The sequence below is a fragment of the Dermacentor andersoni genome, chromosome 4 (genome assembly GCF_023375885.2).
Source record: "Dermacentor andersoni chromosome 4, qqDerAnde1_hic_scaffold, whole genome shotgun sequence".
Taxonomy (NCBI): Eukaryota; Metazoa; Arthropoda; class Arachnida; order Ixodida; family Ixodidae; genus Dermacentor; species Dermacentor andersoni.
Window position 1 is genome coordinate 24,031,068 of NC_092817.1, and position 16,109 is coordinate 24,047,176.

General features: G+C 42.5%; 1 protein-coding gene across 1 annotated transcript in view; it reads right to left on the bottom strand.

Moving 5' to 3' along the window:
* Window positions 1–12,527: 12,527 nt before the first annotated feature.
* Window positions 12,528–16,109, bottom strand: part of LOC126535862 (scavenger receptor class B member 1-like) — a 31,714-nt gene continuing 28,132 nt past the window's right edge. The window contains exons 11-15 of the mRNA XM_050182706.3: window positions 15,925–16,043; window positions 14,975–15,048; window positions 14,219–14,270; window positions 13,507–13,677; window positions 12,528–13,355 (exon numbers count right to left, since the gene is read on the bottom strand). Of these exons, the coding sequence (XP_050038663.1) occupies window positions 13,260–13,355; window positions 13,507–13,677; window positions 14,219–14,270; window positions 14,975–15,048; window positions 15,925–16,043 (512 nt within the window). The 3' untranslated portion in view covers window positions 12,528–13,259. The remainder of the gene's footprint in view (window positions 13,356–13,506; window positions 13,678–14,218; window positions 14,271–14,974; window positions 15,049–15,924; window positions 16,044–16,109) is intronic.

A 16,109-nucleotide genomic window follows, 5' to 3' on the forward strand; every position in this document is an offset into this window, starting at 1 on the left:
GAAACCACTGATGTTTAGCACATTTTTAGACTATAGTGTAGTGATTGACTTTGAGGGGCTTTCTTTTTCGTAGAAAGCGTCCCCTAGGGTCACATTTTGTTGCAGGTTTATATTCTTCAGAGCGACTTATCTCGAGAGAAAAGAAGCAAATATTTTTTTAGGTGACAACAAGGTGACAGATGCAAAAGGATAAAAAGTTGGGCGAGTTGGTACGGTAACATATTCTTGGATTGTAGCGCGAAGTGACACACATAGACAAGAAGACAGTCTGTGTGTGTCACTTCATGCTACAATCCAAGAATATGAAGGCGACAGATTTTTGTCTAATATGTGTGAAGATTTATACATGGTTTATTGCGGAGTACATAGAAAAACTAACATTATTTTTACAGATGTAAATAAATTCACTAATATTACAAATAGGTTTTACAGTTACCAAACGATAATTCGGACACGACAGTGACCGCCAACAAGTCCTTCTAACCGGGAATCCGAAGATACCGATTTTCCAGAAAGTAAGTGACTTTATTCTGCAAGTGACCAAGAAAGCTTTGTCGTATCCTCGGATCGTCACTTTCAGAGATATCTACAATTTCTTGCGACTACCGCAAGAAGCATCGGCATCCACAAGCCATGGTATTCTCGTTACACCACCAGGCACATATCACGATGCCGGAAGCCCTGTTGCCTGTTGATACATCTGGTGCTAACCACGCGAAATATCGCTAGAGCATATCCGCCCGTGTTATCAACGAGATCAGCCGGGCTTGAACGATCGATAAGAGTAACAGAGGATCGAGCGGAAGACATTGACAAGGTCGCAACCCCTATCTTGACCATTGTCATGCTGTCGATACAGGGCACAGCCAGTGCATCCACCAAATAATCTCCTAGAAGCAGTGGCGTGCCAACTATTGCTTGAGTGTGTTAGGTGGGGTGGGGTGTGTGTGAGGGGGGGGGGGGACAAGGGGGGTGGAGCAAATTGCAAACAATCTGACTTCTCTCTGTCTCTCTCTCATTATATACACTGCAAATTACTATTGCAAATAAAAAAGAAAGAGCCTGGAAATGCTTCTGTCAGTTATATTAACATTTAACAGACATAATTTCATAATCAACATGGTTTCAGGAGAGGTTTGTCGTGCGAAACGCAACTGCTTGAATTTACGACAGTGACAGTGACAAGAACTTTATTAGAGTGTCCTGAGGAATCCGATTGGGGGGAACCGAAGGCTCCCCGATCAAGTTGGTGGCTCCGCCCACGACGGCACAGGGAGGTGGTGACTCTCTGTGACGTCGCGGGCCTTCTGGACGGCCTGTACCTGGTTTGTGAAATCCGAGCTCTTCAGCAAGACGTCCCACTTGGACTTGTTATGAAAGTCAGAGCCCGCGTAGTACGGGCACAGCCAGAGCATGTGGTCGAAGGAGCAGCAAGCGTGACCGCATTTGGAGCACGATTGCGGGAAGTTCGGGTCTATCCAACTAAGCGCTCTCGGGGTGAGGTAGGATCTCGTCTGTAAAAGCCTGAAAGTAACAGCCTGAGCCCTGTTCAGTTTCGGGCTGGGGGGAGGGAATTTCCTCCTGCTATGTCTGTAATGTGACGTAATTTCATGAAAGGTCGTAAGATTATCTTTGAAGGGACAATCCTGCGAGAGAGCCGGACCGTTAGCTCGGGCGCGGTTCGTGATTTCACGCGCCAGGCAGTTGGCCCGCTCGTTAGGGTTGCAGCCCGCTTGCTTAGTTACATCGTTCATGTGCGCCGGGAACCACGCTATGGTATGACCTCCAGTGTCTTCTCGCGTAGTAATACGAAAGGATCTGTTGACGATGTCGGTTGCGTGTTTACAAACTAGAGCGGACGAGAAAGCCCTGACCGCCGAGCGCGAGTCGGAGAAAATGGTCGCCGGGCCTTTTGCGGCTTGAAGAGCCAAGGCTATCGCGGTTTCCTCCGCCTCGTTCGAGTGTTTAGCGTAAATTGATGCGGCGCTGATAAGTGTTCTGCGCGCGTCAACGACCGTGATTGCAAACCTGTCTTCGCTGCCATATTTCGCGGCGTCGACGAAGAATGCATCTGCCCCGTAAGGATCGATTCGTCGAAGGATGGTTCTAGCCCGCGCTCTTTTACGACAGATTTACATTTTAACATGGACTTAAACCTTCAAACTGACAGCATCTTTCTGGATTTTTCTAAAGCTTTTGACCGCGTAGCTCATTGTCGCCTGTTTTTGAAGTTATTAAAACTCTATCCTGGCTTCGAAAGTTTCTTTCTAACAGGCAGCAGTTTACTTTCGCTAACAGCTTCTCCTCGCCCCTTTCAGATGTTTCATCCGGTGTACCACAAGGAAGCGTTCTTGGTCCCTTACTCTTTCTGATATACATTAATGACATACCCAATAACTTATCATCATGCATGCGCATTTTCACTGACGACTGCATTATCTATCGTTCTATTAACTCCTCCGATGACCACCTGATCCTCCAAATGATCTTAACCAAATTCCTAATGTATATTAATGACATAGCTACGAATATAACTTCAACAATACGGCTGTTTGCCGATGATTGTGTAATTTATAGACATAACCACCCCTGATGACGTTGCCATATTACAAAAAGATTTAACCACATTAGCTGAATGGTGTCGCGTATGGAAGATGGAAATTAATGCAGAGAAAACTAAGGTCATGACATTTTCTTCCAAGCTAACCTTTCCATCTAACGTATACACTCTACGCAATTGCATACTCGAACGAACCTCTTCCTTTAAATATCTGGGCGTTATTCTTACATCTGACTTAAGCTGGGCCATGCATGTTGAGCATATTACTAACAAGGCAATAAAAAAACTTGGCTTTTTAAAACGCCGTCTGTACCTTGCAAACAGTGACACAAGACTTCGTGCATACATCTCCCTTGTCAGAACAACCCTCGATTACGCCTCGATTATTTGGAACCCTCACACAGCTAACCTTTCTGATTGCATCGAATCAATTCAAAATAAGGCCGCCCGCTTTATTTTGCGCTCCTACTCTCCATATCAAAGTGTGTCAGCATTAAAGCAGACCCTTAATCTTCCGGATCTTGACACACGACGGAAATATTTCCGTCTGTCTTTTTTTCACTCCCTTTACTATAGTGGTTCATCTTTTTCATCTGCTCCCATCTTACCCGCCCATTATCTGTCCACCCGCAATGACCATGTATGCAAAGTGGCTCCCATATTTGCTAGGACCAAAAAATTCCAAAATTCCCCTTTCGTGTTATCAGTGAACGAATGGAACGCCCTACCTGAAGATATTGTAACAATCACTGACCCGTCTGCCTTCCAATCAGCCCTGCGCACATTTTTAAATGTATAAAATGTTCAGCTGCCACTTCTTGACTGGCCTGTGTTACATATATGTATAATTTCTAAATTTCCATTTACCCGCACCCACCTGCCACTTGTGCCTTGTTGAAAAGTGCCATGTACAGCAAATATGAATTGTACCATGTACTCTCGCCCAAATTACTTTTCGTTTTTTTTCCCCTCTTTTTTTTTCATCTTTCTTTTACAAAGTGTTTCTTCTACAGAAATCTGTGCTTGTTGCCTTCAGTCATTTTTATTACAATATCATGTGTGAATTGTATCCCCCCCTATGTAATGCCTCTCGGGGCCTTTAGGGTATTGAAAATAAAATAAATAAAAAATTAATTGGTGTGACACCTGGCTAATGACTAAATTCATCAAAATGTAAAGTGATGTCCTTCACCTGCAAACGCACTAACTTTGACTATTCTTACTGTATTAAATATGTCCCATTATCTCGGACCTCATCATTTAAATATCTAGGCATAAATCTTTCAACAAACCTCTCCTGGACTTCTCACATAACTACCATCTGTGCCAGTGCTTCACGATCACTGGGTTACCTGCGACGTAACCTTCGGAACTCACCTCCACTTGTCCGCAAACTGGCCTTTCAAACATTTGTTCGCCCTCGACTTGAGTTCGCCGCTTCAGTCTGGTCTCCCCACCAAAATTACCTAATTACCATGCTGGAATCAATCCAAAATAGAGCCGCACGTTTCATTTTCCGAAATTATGACTACCGTTCTAGCGTAACTCAAATAAAGATTCACCTTTCACTTCAGCTGCTAAGTAATCGTCGCGACATAGCCCTTTTGTCATTATTTCATAAATACGCCCACCACACTAACAAACGTTCCTTACACCTAGAAACGTCATCGCACACGTCGCACAGATTATACAACCATCATAGCTTCACGCGCATCTATGGTAAAACAGAAGCATTTAACTCGTCTGCAATTCCACGTGCCATTCGGCTCTGGAACAACCTCCCCGACAACATAGTTGCGGGAACTGACCGTGAAAAATTCAAGCACTCACTGAACTCGCTTAACCCATGTTAACCATTAATATCACACTCACTGTTCTGTGTTATTTTTTTTCTACCTTTTTCTTGCACTGTAATACATTTGTTACAAACTCATATTGTTCCTTTTTATTGTAATCATATGCAGCTTTATGTAGCTAATATGTTTCTCTGACTTTTAGGCTGTGCACTTGGCTGCTGATTTCATGTTATTGCTGTTAATAGATTGTATGTTACTGATTGTACGCCCCCCTTACTCAATCCCCATGTAGGGGCCTTGTAAGGTATTTTACAAATAAATAAATAAATACACCTATTTATCAATCACACATGGTGAACCATGGGGGCGTGAAACGTTATTTGAATTATATGAACTCCCAAATGATGCAGAGACAAAAGGCAATGAGTGCCTCGCAGATGTCCCGGATGCTGCCCAGTAGCAGGGTGCAGTACAGCCTACATACAAAACTTAAATTTTCTATGACCAATTTTAATAATTGAGCAAATAATTGTACTTAAACACGAGGTTGCGTGATTGAATACCGGCCACGGCGGCCGCATTTCGATTGGAGCGAAATGAGATAACACCCGTGTACTTAGATTTGGGTACACGTTCAAAAACCTCTGGTGGTCCCAATTTCCAGTCCACCACTACGGCGTGCTCCATAATCCGATCGTAATTTTGGCAGGTAAAACCCCATAATTGAATTTTTAAGAATTGTACTTGGTGTTTAACTCTACAGCGTAAATGTATCGCTAGTTTAAGTAATAGTATTGCCGAGGTTACACGCAACGAAGTCCAATTAACATGAGTTTATTGTAATAATCACAAGAGAAAGAAACAGCAGACGTGTGCGAACACGATTTTCATAGAGGCTGTTTCTTTCAAACAGCTGCAATAAAAGCTTTTTTTTTTTCAATTATATTGCATACTTTAAAAAGTTACCCGTGTGTGTGTATATATATATATATATATATATATATATATATATATATATATATATATATATATATGTGTATGTATGTATGACTGTATTGTTTGGAAACTTGCCTGCATGCAACGGTCTGGAGCATTTGTCTGAACCCCCCACCGACACTCAATACCTTGAAGAGACCTTGAAGATAGATCCCGTAGAGATAACCTATTTTTCGGTATTGGCGGCGAGGAGTTACGGAAAGGTGATGTAGACTCTTTTTGGGATCCACGAGGAATAATCTTTGTAGACTACTTAGAAAATAGCAAAATGACAACAGGACTGTATTATGCAACACTCAGAGTTCAACTGAAAAAGGAATCGCGCACTAAACGACCTGGGTTAGCACGGAAAAAAGTCCTTTTTCACCGAGACAATGCTCCGTCTCACAGATCGCTTGTTGCAATGGCCAAATTGCACGAGTTAGGCTTCGAGGTTGTGCCTCATCCACTCTATTCTCTGGATTTGGCTCCAAGCGACTTTTTCCTCTTTCCAAACCTGAAGAATTGGCTGAGTGGAAAGAAATTTCCTTCATATGAAGCAGTCGTTTACCACTGAGATAACCTATTCAAGGGCCTCGAGCCATCCTTTTTTTTTTTCTGGGGAGATAAAAAAATTGGAGCACCACTGGAAGAAGTGTGTGGAGCTGGAAGGGAACTATGTTGAAAAAATGTTTTCTGCAAATATGGTATCCTTTAGTTGCTTTTTACCCCACTTATCAAACGACCCTCCTAAGTCAGAAACGTTAAAACTATGAGACGCATCGCACTTAAAACGCTGTTTACTCCTTTAAAACATAAAATATCTGAAACGCAGAGTTCTCTTGGGACATTGGGAGACCTAGCTAATATAGCAGTAAGAATACTTTCGAACACTTGCTTACAAATTTTTTTACGCCGTATTGGATCAACGCACCTTTACGATCGCATATAAAGTTGGCATGTTGTTCCACTTATGTTCGCAAAGTTTGACCTCAGTCGTAATTATGCTAGCGCAACCGTTTTACGCCACTTGTAAAGTAGACTAGTAATGCTATGGAGCCCATGCAAATGTATTCTACTGGAAAACGTACATTAACCCACCCATTTGGACCACACATTGGCCATACCATGCCCCTAATTCTCCCAAATACAAACATGATGCTTTGTTTAGTTCACCGAGGACAGCGGAGAAACGGACTACGAATATTGTAATATGCATGAAGATACATGAAAAAACGAGCGTTTAGTAATTATCTGCAACACTTGCATTTAAAGCAGGAAAGTGAAAGTTTCGCAACGCACTACACTAAACTGTTCCTATTTTCACACAATTTCACGTCCGTATCTCGTGCTGTTGTTGTTAGGAGTCTGGGAAGCATGTATAGCGGCAATGCGACACCCTGGAACACTTCAATGAGTAACTTTCTACCACTGCTGTAATGAACCTACAGAATAAACATACAGCGCTCGTCACTCAGAACACTGCTTTGTACTTCGAATAGATATAAACACCATGCCCACAAGGATACCGGGGAAAAGCAACTGTATAATGCATAAAAGTTGGGAGAAAGCGACTATTTTGTAACTGATGTCAGAGCACGTAAGCAACCTACACAGTGCAAGTTTTCGGCACGCGTCACCGAAAAGTGGCCTTCATTTTTTTCTAAATACGAAATATCTGTTTTTGCTCCTGTCAGAAAACAAGTAATAGTGTAGCTCCCATTTAGAAACAGCCTGAAAATGGAACCATCAATGTGAGAAGTGACACTTGCCTTCACAAAAATTCAAGTCTATGTTCTATTGGTATTGAAATGGCGCTGCATGTTCGACCAAGGTCATTTTTACAAGCATATCTACGATAACTCACGATTACCATGAAATTCATCAGTTCTACCTGTGTAAGATGTTTGATTAGATTTTTGATGATGATAAAATACTGAGGCTAGAACGCCATGTAGGCTATCTCTGGAAAGAGATCAGTAGTTTCAGCATTTGACAATTCAACGATTTCATGCCGTAAGGAACCACAATCGTTGAGTGAGGCTGATTATAATAATTTACCCTGACTTCCCCCTCGCCTGCATATGGGCATATGGGTTTCGAATATGGGTATAGCGGTCCCAGAAATGCACCGACGATTCCGATACTCCATAATGTGAAATTGGCTGGCGCGAACAATCTCTCTCGTGTGGCACGTTGCAAACGGAGCGAAGTTTGGCGCGACTGCCTCGCTGGTCGGGAGATCGATAGGCAGCATCTGGGCAACGCGTGGGAGCGATACACAGCAGCTGCCGCAGACAGACCTCCGCTCACGTATTGGTTTGTTGCCATACAGATGACATGCGCTACTCTGGCGCCATCTTCTATAGCCACCGCCGCCGCAAAATCAGTCTTGTGCGGCACTAAGTTTTTCTTCTAATGCTGTCGCCATACCCTCCTCTCCCGCTTGCCGCCTCGTGGTTCCATTGCACCCTTCTCCACATGCTCTTTTCACTATCACAGTCTTTCATCTCCCGCTGTGCTCCATGTTTGCATTCATCCTTCGCTGGGCTCCGTCGCTCGTTTACGAGGGACAACGCCGACGATCGCCCCAGGATCGGGCGCCTAGGAGCTACAAAGCCTGCACTCTAAAGAAGAGCGATAAAAAAATTGATTTTTGCGGGAGCCGAGGGGCAGCGGCACAATAAGCCGGAAGGTCGCAGCACCTCCAGAGCTACGCTAAGCAGCGTTTCGTTCTAAAAAGCGCACTTTTCTAAACGTTCCGTCGGCGCTGTACATGTACAGCTGTGACAACGTGGGACTTGGTCATCGCCGTAGCTGTACAGCAACTGAAACATCAAAGGGTTAAGAACTGCCACAACGCAGGCTGACATCAGCTGGACAGATCTTGCGTGGGCGTGTATGCGTGGGCGAGTGTAAAAAAAAGGTTGGCAATTCTGCTCTTTAAGGGCAGCGCATTAGCAGCACTTGGGGTTGCACTCAAACTTCTCGGACGGTGTTCTAACCGTACTTGAGTGCAACATATTTGGCAGAAGGAACAACGCTCTGGCAGGTATACCAGGCACTTCATAACACCGACGTTATGAGGAGCACCACCAGTGCCGTTGTAGGTGTCATACTTCGACTGTGCACGAGACGAGACAGGAAGCTGTCAGTGTTATTCAGCACTTAGTTGAATATTAGATTGATGTTTACTGCCCATTTCTCACAGATCTGCTCATACCCAGAGCAGCTCTGCAGGAACACTAGTGTGCATCTGCACAAGGCTCACACCAGCAGGAGAAAGCAGAATGCTACTTCAGCACTGTTGAGGCAATCAAGTGTAGCGTCGACGTTGCTTTCACTTCACGTCGTCGTTTCCGCAGCCAGACTCGCTCCGTTTCTCTGGAAACCCTAGCTCTAAACCTCCATTCTCGTGCTGTCAAGTACGTGCTGTCAAGCATGAGAATGGAGGTTCACATCGGTCCCACTGCACAACAGCAGTGGGACCGATGGCATTAATGTGCCTCGAGTGTCCAGTACAATTGCTAGACAATAATGAAAGTGCCACCTTGCAGTATACTTGCAAATGTTTCCGTAGCACACGTTTACATAGCAGTACAATGCAATATGCAAAAGAACAAGCTGCAAAACCCAAATGAAATGTGGCTGATGAAATATGTTACCCATGCAATACTGTGCAGGGCCGAGTCATTTGCTGGGAAGGCAGCATCTAAATAAGGTGCAAGCTATTTATCTTTTCGAGTGTGCAGCACTGGTATTAGTAAGGTATCTTTTTTATATCGGGTCAATGTTCTTTAAGTGGGCTACTCAATTTCACTTTATTTACACAATACTGTAGGCAGCAATGCTGTCCAAGCCGGAGTGGGTTTACAAAAGATGCTTTTCAACATATTTTCAAATGAAACATAACATGTGCATTCAAAAACACATTCCGGTAAATGATTACATTCTTCGCTCCTAAGTGAAAGAAATTATTTTTGAAAGATTTTAATGCGAGCAAAGTATGACGACTACTTAGGATAAAAAATATGCGACCACCTTTGTGGAGCACGGGTAATATATGTGGCATTTGCTAAACCCGTTTGATTATGAAACGAGTAAAAAAGTTTCAGCCTGGCGATTTTACGGTGCATGTGGAGCGGATCCAGTTTAAGTTGGCCTAACATGCCAGAAACTGATTATATTTTGTAATCGGAGCAAATAAACCATGCAGCCAGGCACTGAATTCATTCAAGCTTGTCAATTACCTTATTAATGAATAGGTCCCACACTATGGAAGCATACTCTAGGACTGAGCGTACGAGCGAACAACAAGCTTGCAGCTTGACAGATGAAGGAGACTTCTTTAGCTTTCTGCGTAGAAAGCAAAGTTTTTTCAAGGCTTTGTTGCATATGTTGTTAATATGGGTGTCCCATTTGAGGTTACTGTTAATTGTCACACCTAAGTATTTCACAGAGGTAATAGATTCAAGGTTCTGATTGCCAATGTGGCAAGTATAAAGTAGTGGTTTTTGTTTCCGTGTTATTGTCATTGACACTGTTTTGGAAAAGTTCATTTGCATTCCTCTGTTGTCGCACCAGTCCGCGAGTTTACAAAAACTATTGTTAAGTGTATCCTGGCATGAAGAACTCCCGACAGCAGAATAAATGACCATCATCAGCAAACAATTTCACCTTGACATTTAGGATCCAAATTTTTAGCAATATCATTTACATAGATAAGAAACAGCAGGGACCCAACACTGACCCTTTGGTACCCCGGATAAGACAGGCAGGCTATTAGATTTCACACCATCGATTTCCACAAACTGAACACGATTCGCTAAATAAGCTTGAATCCAATGCACTATATTTTCTGGTAGTCCAAGTGAATTGAGAATTTCAATTAGATTTGCATGTGGCACACGGTCAAATGCCTTTGACAAGTCTAGAAATATTGAGTCAATCTGCAGGTGGTCATCTATGGCACTGTCAAAGTCATGTACAATAGATAACTGAGTTGAGGTTGACAACTTCCTACGAAAGCCATGCAGAAAAAAAATTATTCGCTTCCAAGTGGTTAGATATGCGATTAGCAATAATATGCTCCAAGAGCTTACAAGTGCTTATGAGGGAAATAGGTCTGTAATTGTTAGGAATAAGTTTATCACCCGATTTAAACACGAGTGTTACCTTGGCCGTGAGCCAGTCTTTTGGTGCTGACCTCTGTTTAAGGGATGCATTAAAAATAATGTATAGGAATTCAGAACTTAGTTCAGAGTAGCATCGAAGAAAGTTGTTAGGCAAGCTATCGGCTCCAGGCGATATTTTTATGTCAATATTAAGGAACATAGAAAGACTTCTTTTGCGACTAATTGAAACGTCAGGAATTGATCGAGATGCAGATGGCGTATACGATTTATCATGGGCGCCGAGAACTGAAGGTCGAGTGAATGCTTTATAAAATGTCATTTAATTCATTGACAATATCATTCAGATTAGAATTTACGCTGCTTATTCTTAGCTGCTGAACACTTCGATTAGAGTTGGACAGGAAACAAAAAAACTTCCCAGACAAGTTTTGGCAAGTATGTAATCATAGTGTCATTACGTAATGCCCGTGACAAGTTTCATAGTTTGATGAGTAAAGCATCCCTTAAAATTCAGTATTCTGAGCTAGCTTATACTTGCATTTGCGCTTTATTCTATGTTTGAGATGAATGATTTCACAAGTGATCCATGGATTACGACGTTTAGTTTTCTTTCTATGCGTCGGTACGAATTTATCAATACCATACTTCACAACAAAGTTAAACCTGTCCCAGAAAAGCGTGATGTCATCATTGTGTTTGAATTCATCAAGGGAAAGGTGTAAGCAATCCAAGACTGATTCGTCATCAGCCGATGAAAAATCTAGAAAGGACTGTGTGATGGGTGTAACTCGGACGCATTTTTGTATTTATAAGTCCACATGTACAAGTTTGTGGTCAGATATACCTTCAGTTAAGACAACAGTAGGATTTTCCGACAAGCCTTTGATGAATACAAGATCAAGAATCGAGTGGGTCAGGTCTGCGACACATGTGGGATGTAATACAACGTAAGATAGTGAAAGAACATAGAATCAAGAAGGACGTGTGCGCACTCAGCATCATGAGAGCCAGAGATTGATAGCTATTTCCAATCAATGCTAGGCAGATTGAAGTCACCGGCCATCAAAAATTTATGATTAGGTCGGAGCATGCGCTCTGGGTAGACGGCAAGAGACTCCACGAATGACACGAATGTCCATTCCTCTTCTGCTTCGGGGTTGCAAAACCTTCAAAGAGTGCCCAAAGCATAGACACGTTCTAAATCAAATTTCAATTCCAATTCACATTACAATGTAGGAATGCGCTGTCAGGCGTCCCCTTGACAGTCGCCTTTCTCACACGAAAACTGCATCTACTGACGTTCAACTTCCCTGCATGACACACACGCAACAGCTGGAGTGAGTGTTGCAGCAGCAAGCAGCACAGTTACAAGAGACGGCTTGAGCACTTTACTTCCCCTCCTGAAAGCAGGGGTTGCTCAGGCACAAGGGGGAGTTGCTTCCTCTTTGGCAGCGGGGACCAACCGTGCTCTCATCGATGCGTTTCTGAGAACCAATCCCAACAAGACTTCCTGTTTGGCATTCCAGCACAAGGTCATGGGTGAACACGATCTTGTTCATGCTTCAGTTCGTGAAAATGAACTCATGGATGATCTAGGCCTTCGAATTTGGCAAGAGTCAACGTACTCAATTCCTTAGTGCACTCTCATTAAAGAACTAGCTCTTGTTGATCGCCCAATTGACGTTGCATCCAAAGCAGTTAATTCAATGATGGGGTTTTACGTGCAATAGCCACAATCTATTATGAGAGACACTGTAACAATTTGGACAACCTGGGGTTCTTCAACATGCATCTAGATCGAAGTACACAGTTTTTTTTCACATTTCGCCCCCATCCAAATGTGGCTGCCATGGCCGGGATTTTATCCCGCTACATCGTGCTCAATAGGCCAACAGCATAGCCACTAAGCAACTACGGCGGGTGATGCAAAGTAAAACAGTGTTTATTGTGCTGCAAGTTTGTTCCAAAGCTATGCTGTGTGCACACAATCAGGGGTTGGCATTGGCAGTTTAGCCTGTGCAGTAAGCAACTCTTGCCTTGTAATCAACCAACCTCGCAACATCTTAATTAAAATACACTTTAATGTTCATCTTAAGAAGCAGTGCCAGTGCAGGATCACATCATAACAGGTTAAAAGAAACAAGCTTTTATACTCTTAAAATACAAAACAGGGTATAACATCTCAATGAAACAATATTGACTGACCCTGAATGCGGCAATGTTGGACATAGGAATGCAGGTACTTTGAGACTTGAAGGCAGAAGGCCTCAAGCGAGGCTATAGATTAGGCACACTAGTTGCGTTATACCTAGAGATCAAGAAAAGACAATACTAAAATAGCAGTACCTTGCTGATGTTAAATGGTGTTCAGTGAGCAGATATTGGCAGCATGATGTCTGAAGCAAGTAAAAGCCCTTATTCAGACAACACTGCACTTGGCACAAGCAGACCGGCTGCTACAGATTAGAATCTGTTGAGAACTCTCATTGACGAGCTTTTCTTGACTGGAAAGAAATTCAAGACACCAGCCTCAAACAGACCATAAAAGGCAGTTGTCAAGTAGCTTTCAACAGTCCGTGGTACTAGTAGCCTAACTATAGATAACAATGGCCCTTCCTAACCTCACTTTCATTAAGAGAAAAGCCTATAAAATTACATAACGCATGAGCATCACAAGAGTATCAACATGTTACAGTGTAAAATCTGCTCCGTTCTCCACTGGGACACATAGCAATCACATTCTGAACGATTTACTTCCTATTAGCCAACACTTAGAATATTCAAGAACTTGAATCACGTGATTACTTCGCCATGGTTATTGTGGCTCTTTGCAGCAGCATCCTCCACTGCTTCATCAGTATCAACAAGCAGCGATTCACTTTCGACATCCTGAAACACAAAAGGTACATCAGTGGCACAAAAAGAGCTGGAATGAAGCTAAGGACAATGCATTAAGCAATGGCAACGAACATGACAGACATGACATTAAGAGAAAGGTGCCAGTGTGAATGAAAACAATTTTTTTTCTCTGCAATGTTACCTTTGGGTAAAGTAGCCTTGGAATGGCCTTGACCACAATGCAGGTGACCGTAATCAAGAGCAAGAGGCAGCCCAAGGACAGCAAGATGTAAGCAGTAAGCATGCTGTAGAACATCGGATTTTCCAATGTGCGTTTCAGGTAATCAGCTAAAGCCTTGTCCAGCTCGATGTGCTGCAATACAATTGCAAAGTAATGTAGCATACCATCTTTTTTTTTGCACAGGTCAAAATCACACTGACAAATAATGACCATTCGTAACGTGTGGAGATGCGTGCACACACACACACACACACACACACACACACACACACACACACACACAAAGTAAAAAGAAGCCTTTGTGTCTCACTCAATATTTAATGCATCAAAAGAACATTCCAACCTGAGGAAGTGAGCTTGTGAAGATGTCAAGGAAGATTTTGTTGATTAATATGCCTGTCACTGTTGACTGTACGTGATTTCAAAGTACTAATTGATGATGAAGTTCTACAGTGAGGTGTGCGCTTCACAGTGTAGCATTGCTTGTAACATGCAAGACACCTTTGCTTGACCAATGTATACTGAAAGACTGGATTGCATGTATTGTTTTCTGCATACAACACGTGCTATTCATCTCATACATAACTTTTGAAGAATTATTTTAAAACATCATGCCAGTGACTGCAATGAAACTGAAACATGACAAGTAACCAGTAACACATATCATGCTTACAATTTCCTCCCACAAGACAGGATACACTAATTCCGGTATATTGTCCAGTCCCCTATAGGAAGAGAAAGACATAAGGCACAAAAGGATGAAGACATCCTAAAGGAACTAAAGGAACACATCTCAGACTAGACCAGCACATTACTCTGAATTTAGTTCACAGCGCAGTTAGAATATAGCAAATTAACACCATACACTCCTTCTCGGTCATTTTCTTGCAAAAGCATTGAGAGCCACGTGATTCCCGATTGTAAATATTTTCAGTGTATTCAAATGTCATGCATCCGAAATTTTAAAAATATTACATCTTGCACTGGGTTAAACACCGAGTTAAGCTTCTTTGTTTCCTGCTGCAGTATTTTATCCCCTTTATTATAGTGTGCCATCCTGCTACCTAGATCTGATAAAGCAGAAAAGTGGGGCGACCAGTCTTTTACAAGAATTTCTTGCTTGCACTGGCTTGTTTGTAGAAGAAAGTTAATTGTTGCACGAAGGTGAAGTGGCGACTCAATGCCTCTGTTCAGTGCTCTTCGGGAAATATGTAGTTAAATGTACAGCCAACTCTCGATTGTTTAGTTGGCCTCCTGTTGCACTGCTGAAATATATCTGGAGATGTAGGAAAACTCATTATCAACTTGCAGAAGTTCCATGGTCCCAACACCACACAGCTAGGACTTAGCAAGGCATACGTTCCTAGTGGTTTTGTCATTTCACAGCCTTTATCCAAAGAAACGAACTTCAAAGCAAACTAATACTTACCTGATGGCAGAGTTCTTCTTGAGGATCATGTTCAGCTGAATTCTTCCTCTGAGACTGACAGTAAGACCCAACTTCTGCAGAAGAGGGAAAAGCAAGATGGGAGTTAATGAGAGCAGCATTCCGGGCAAGTTGGTAATCCATTACTCAAATGATATTGCGCAACAAAAAAAAGACACGGACGTGAGAGGACGACACACCAAGCACTTATAGACGTGGAGATGAGGATATACATGTTCTGCTAGAATGTCCACAACAAAACACACAGAGACAATGTTTAACATGTGATTTAATGGCGTTCGACCACAGGCACTTCGCTTCAGGAAGATCCCAGGTCCATGGATAACATATCCATTGCAAAGACTAGTGTTAATGGCACACTTAAGATTTCAGGAAGCGAGTGATATTCTCAGAAACTACTGAGTTGAGATCTGCGATTAGCTCACTGAATGTGTTTAATTTAGCCACACTTTGGCCCATTTGTTTAATGCATGGATTCATGAGCGTTTATGTGACCCTATTCTGTGTTTTCTTATGTGCCTAGACTTTTGTGTAGTCATGTGAGTAAAGGCTTTTGTGTAGATTTGCGATTGGTCTTTGTGTTGCTGTGTTCCCGAGTTGACTCAGTTTTAGCGTGGTTTTAAGCGATTTCTTTTTCATGTCTGAGGCCTTTATTATTTGCGCATCTCTATGTGAAAAAGAGCAGATGATGTCAATTAAAGGTGCTAACACCTCCTAAGCATCATGTAATAATAAAAAAATTTGCCAACTTGTGCTTACTCCTAAAGTAATGCAAACATGATCACTGTGGAAGTCATGTTAATACAATACGACCATGCCATACATGCAGACAGGCCAAAGCCAGGGGCAAAAGGCAAAGAAATATTCACACTGAGGATTCCAAATACTCATGTCTGCCGAGTGCTGGCACCACTATGCGATACGATACTCACAGGTTCCAAGGTCAGCTGGAAACGATGCAGGCTGCCATTTGGTTGCAGTCCCTCCACTTGCTCCAAATAGTGAGGATCAGCCATGTAGAAATGTGGGAAAGATAATGCCACAGGTAAATCTGGAAATAGAGTCACAATAAAGAAACTTGGCATATGAAACACCAAGCACATAGGATACAACACAT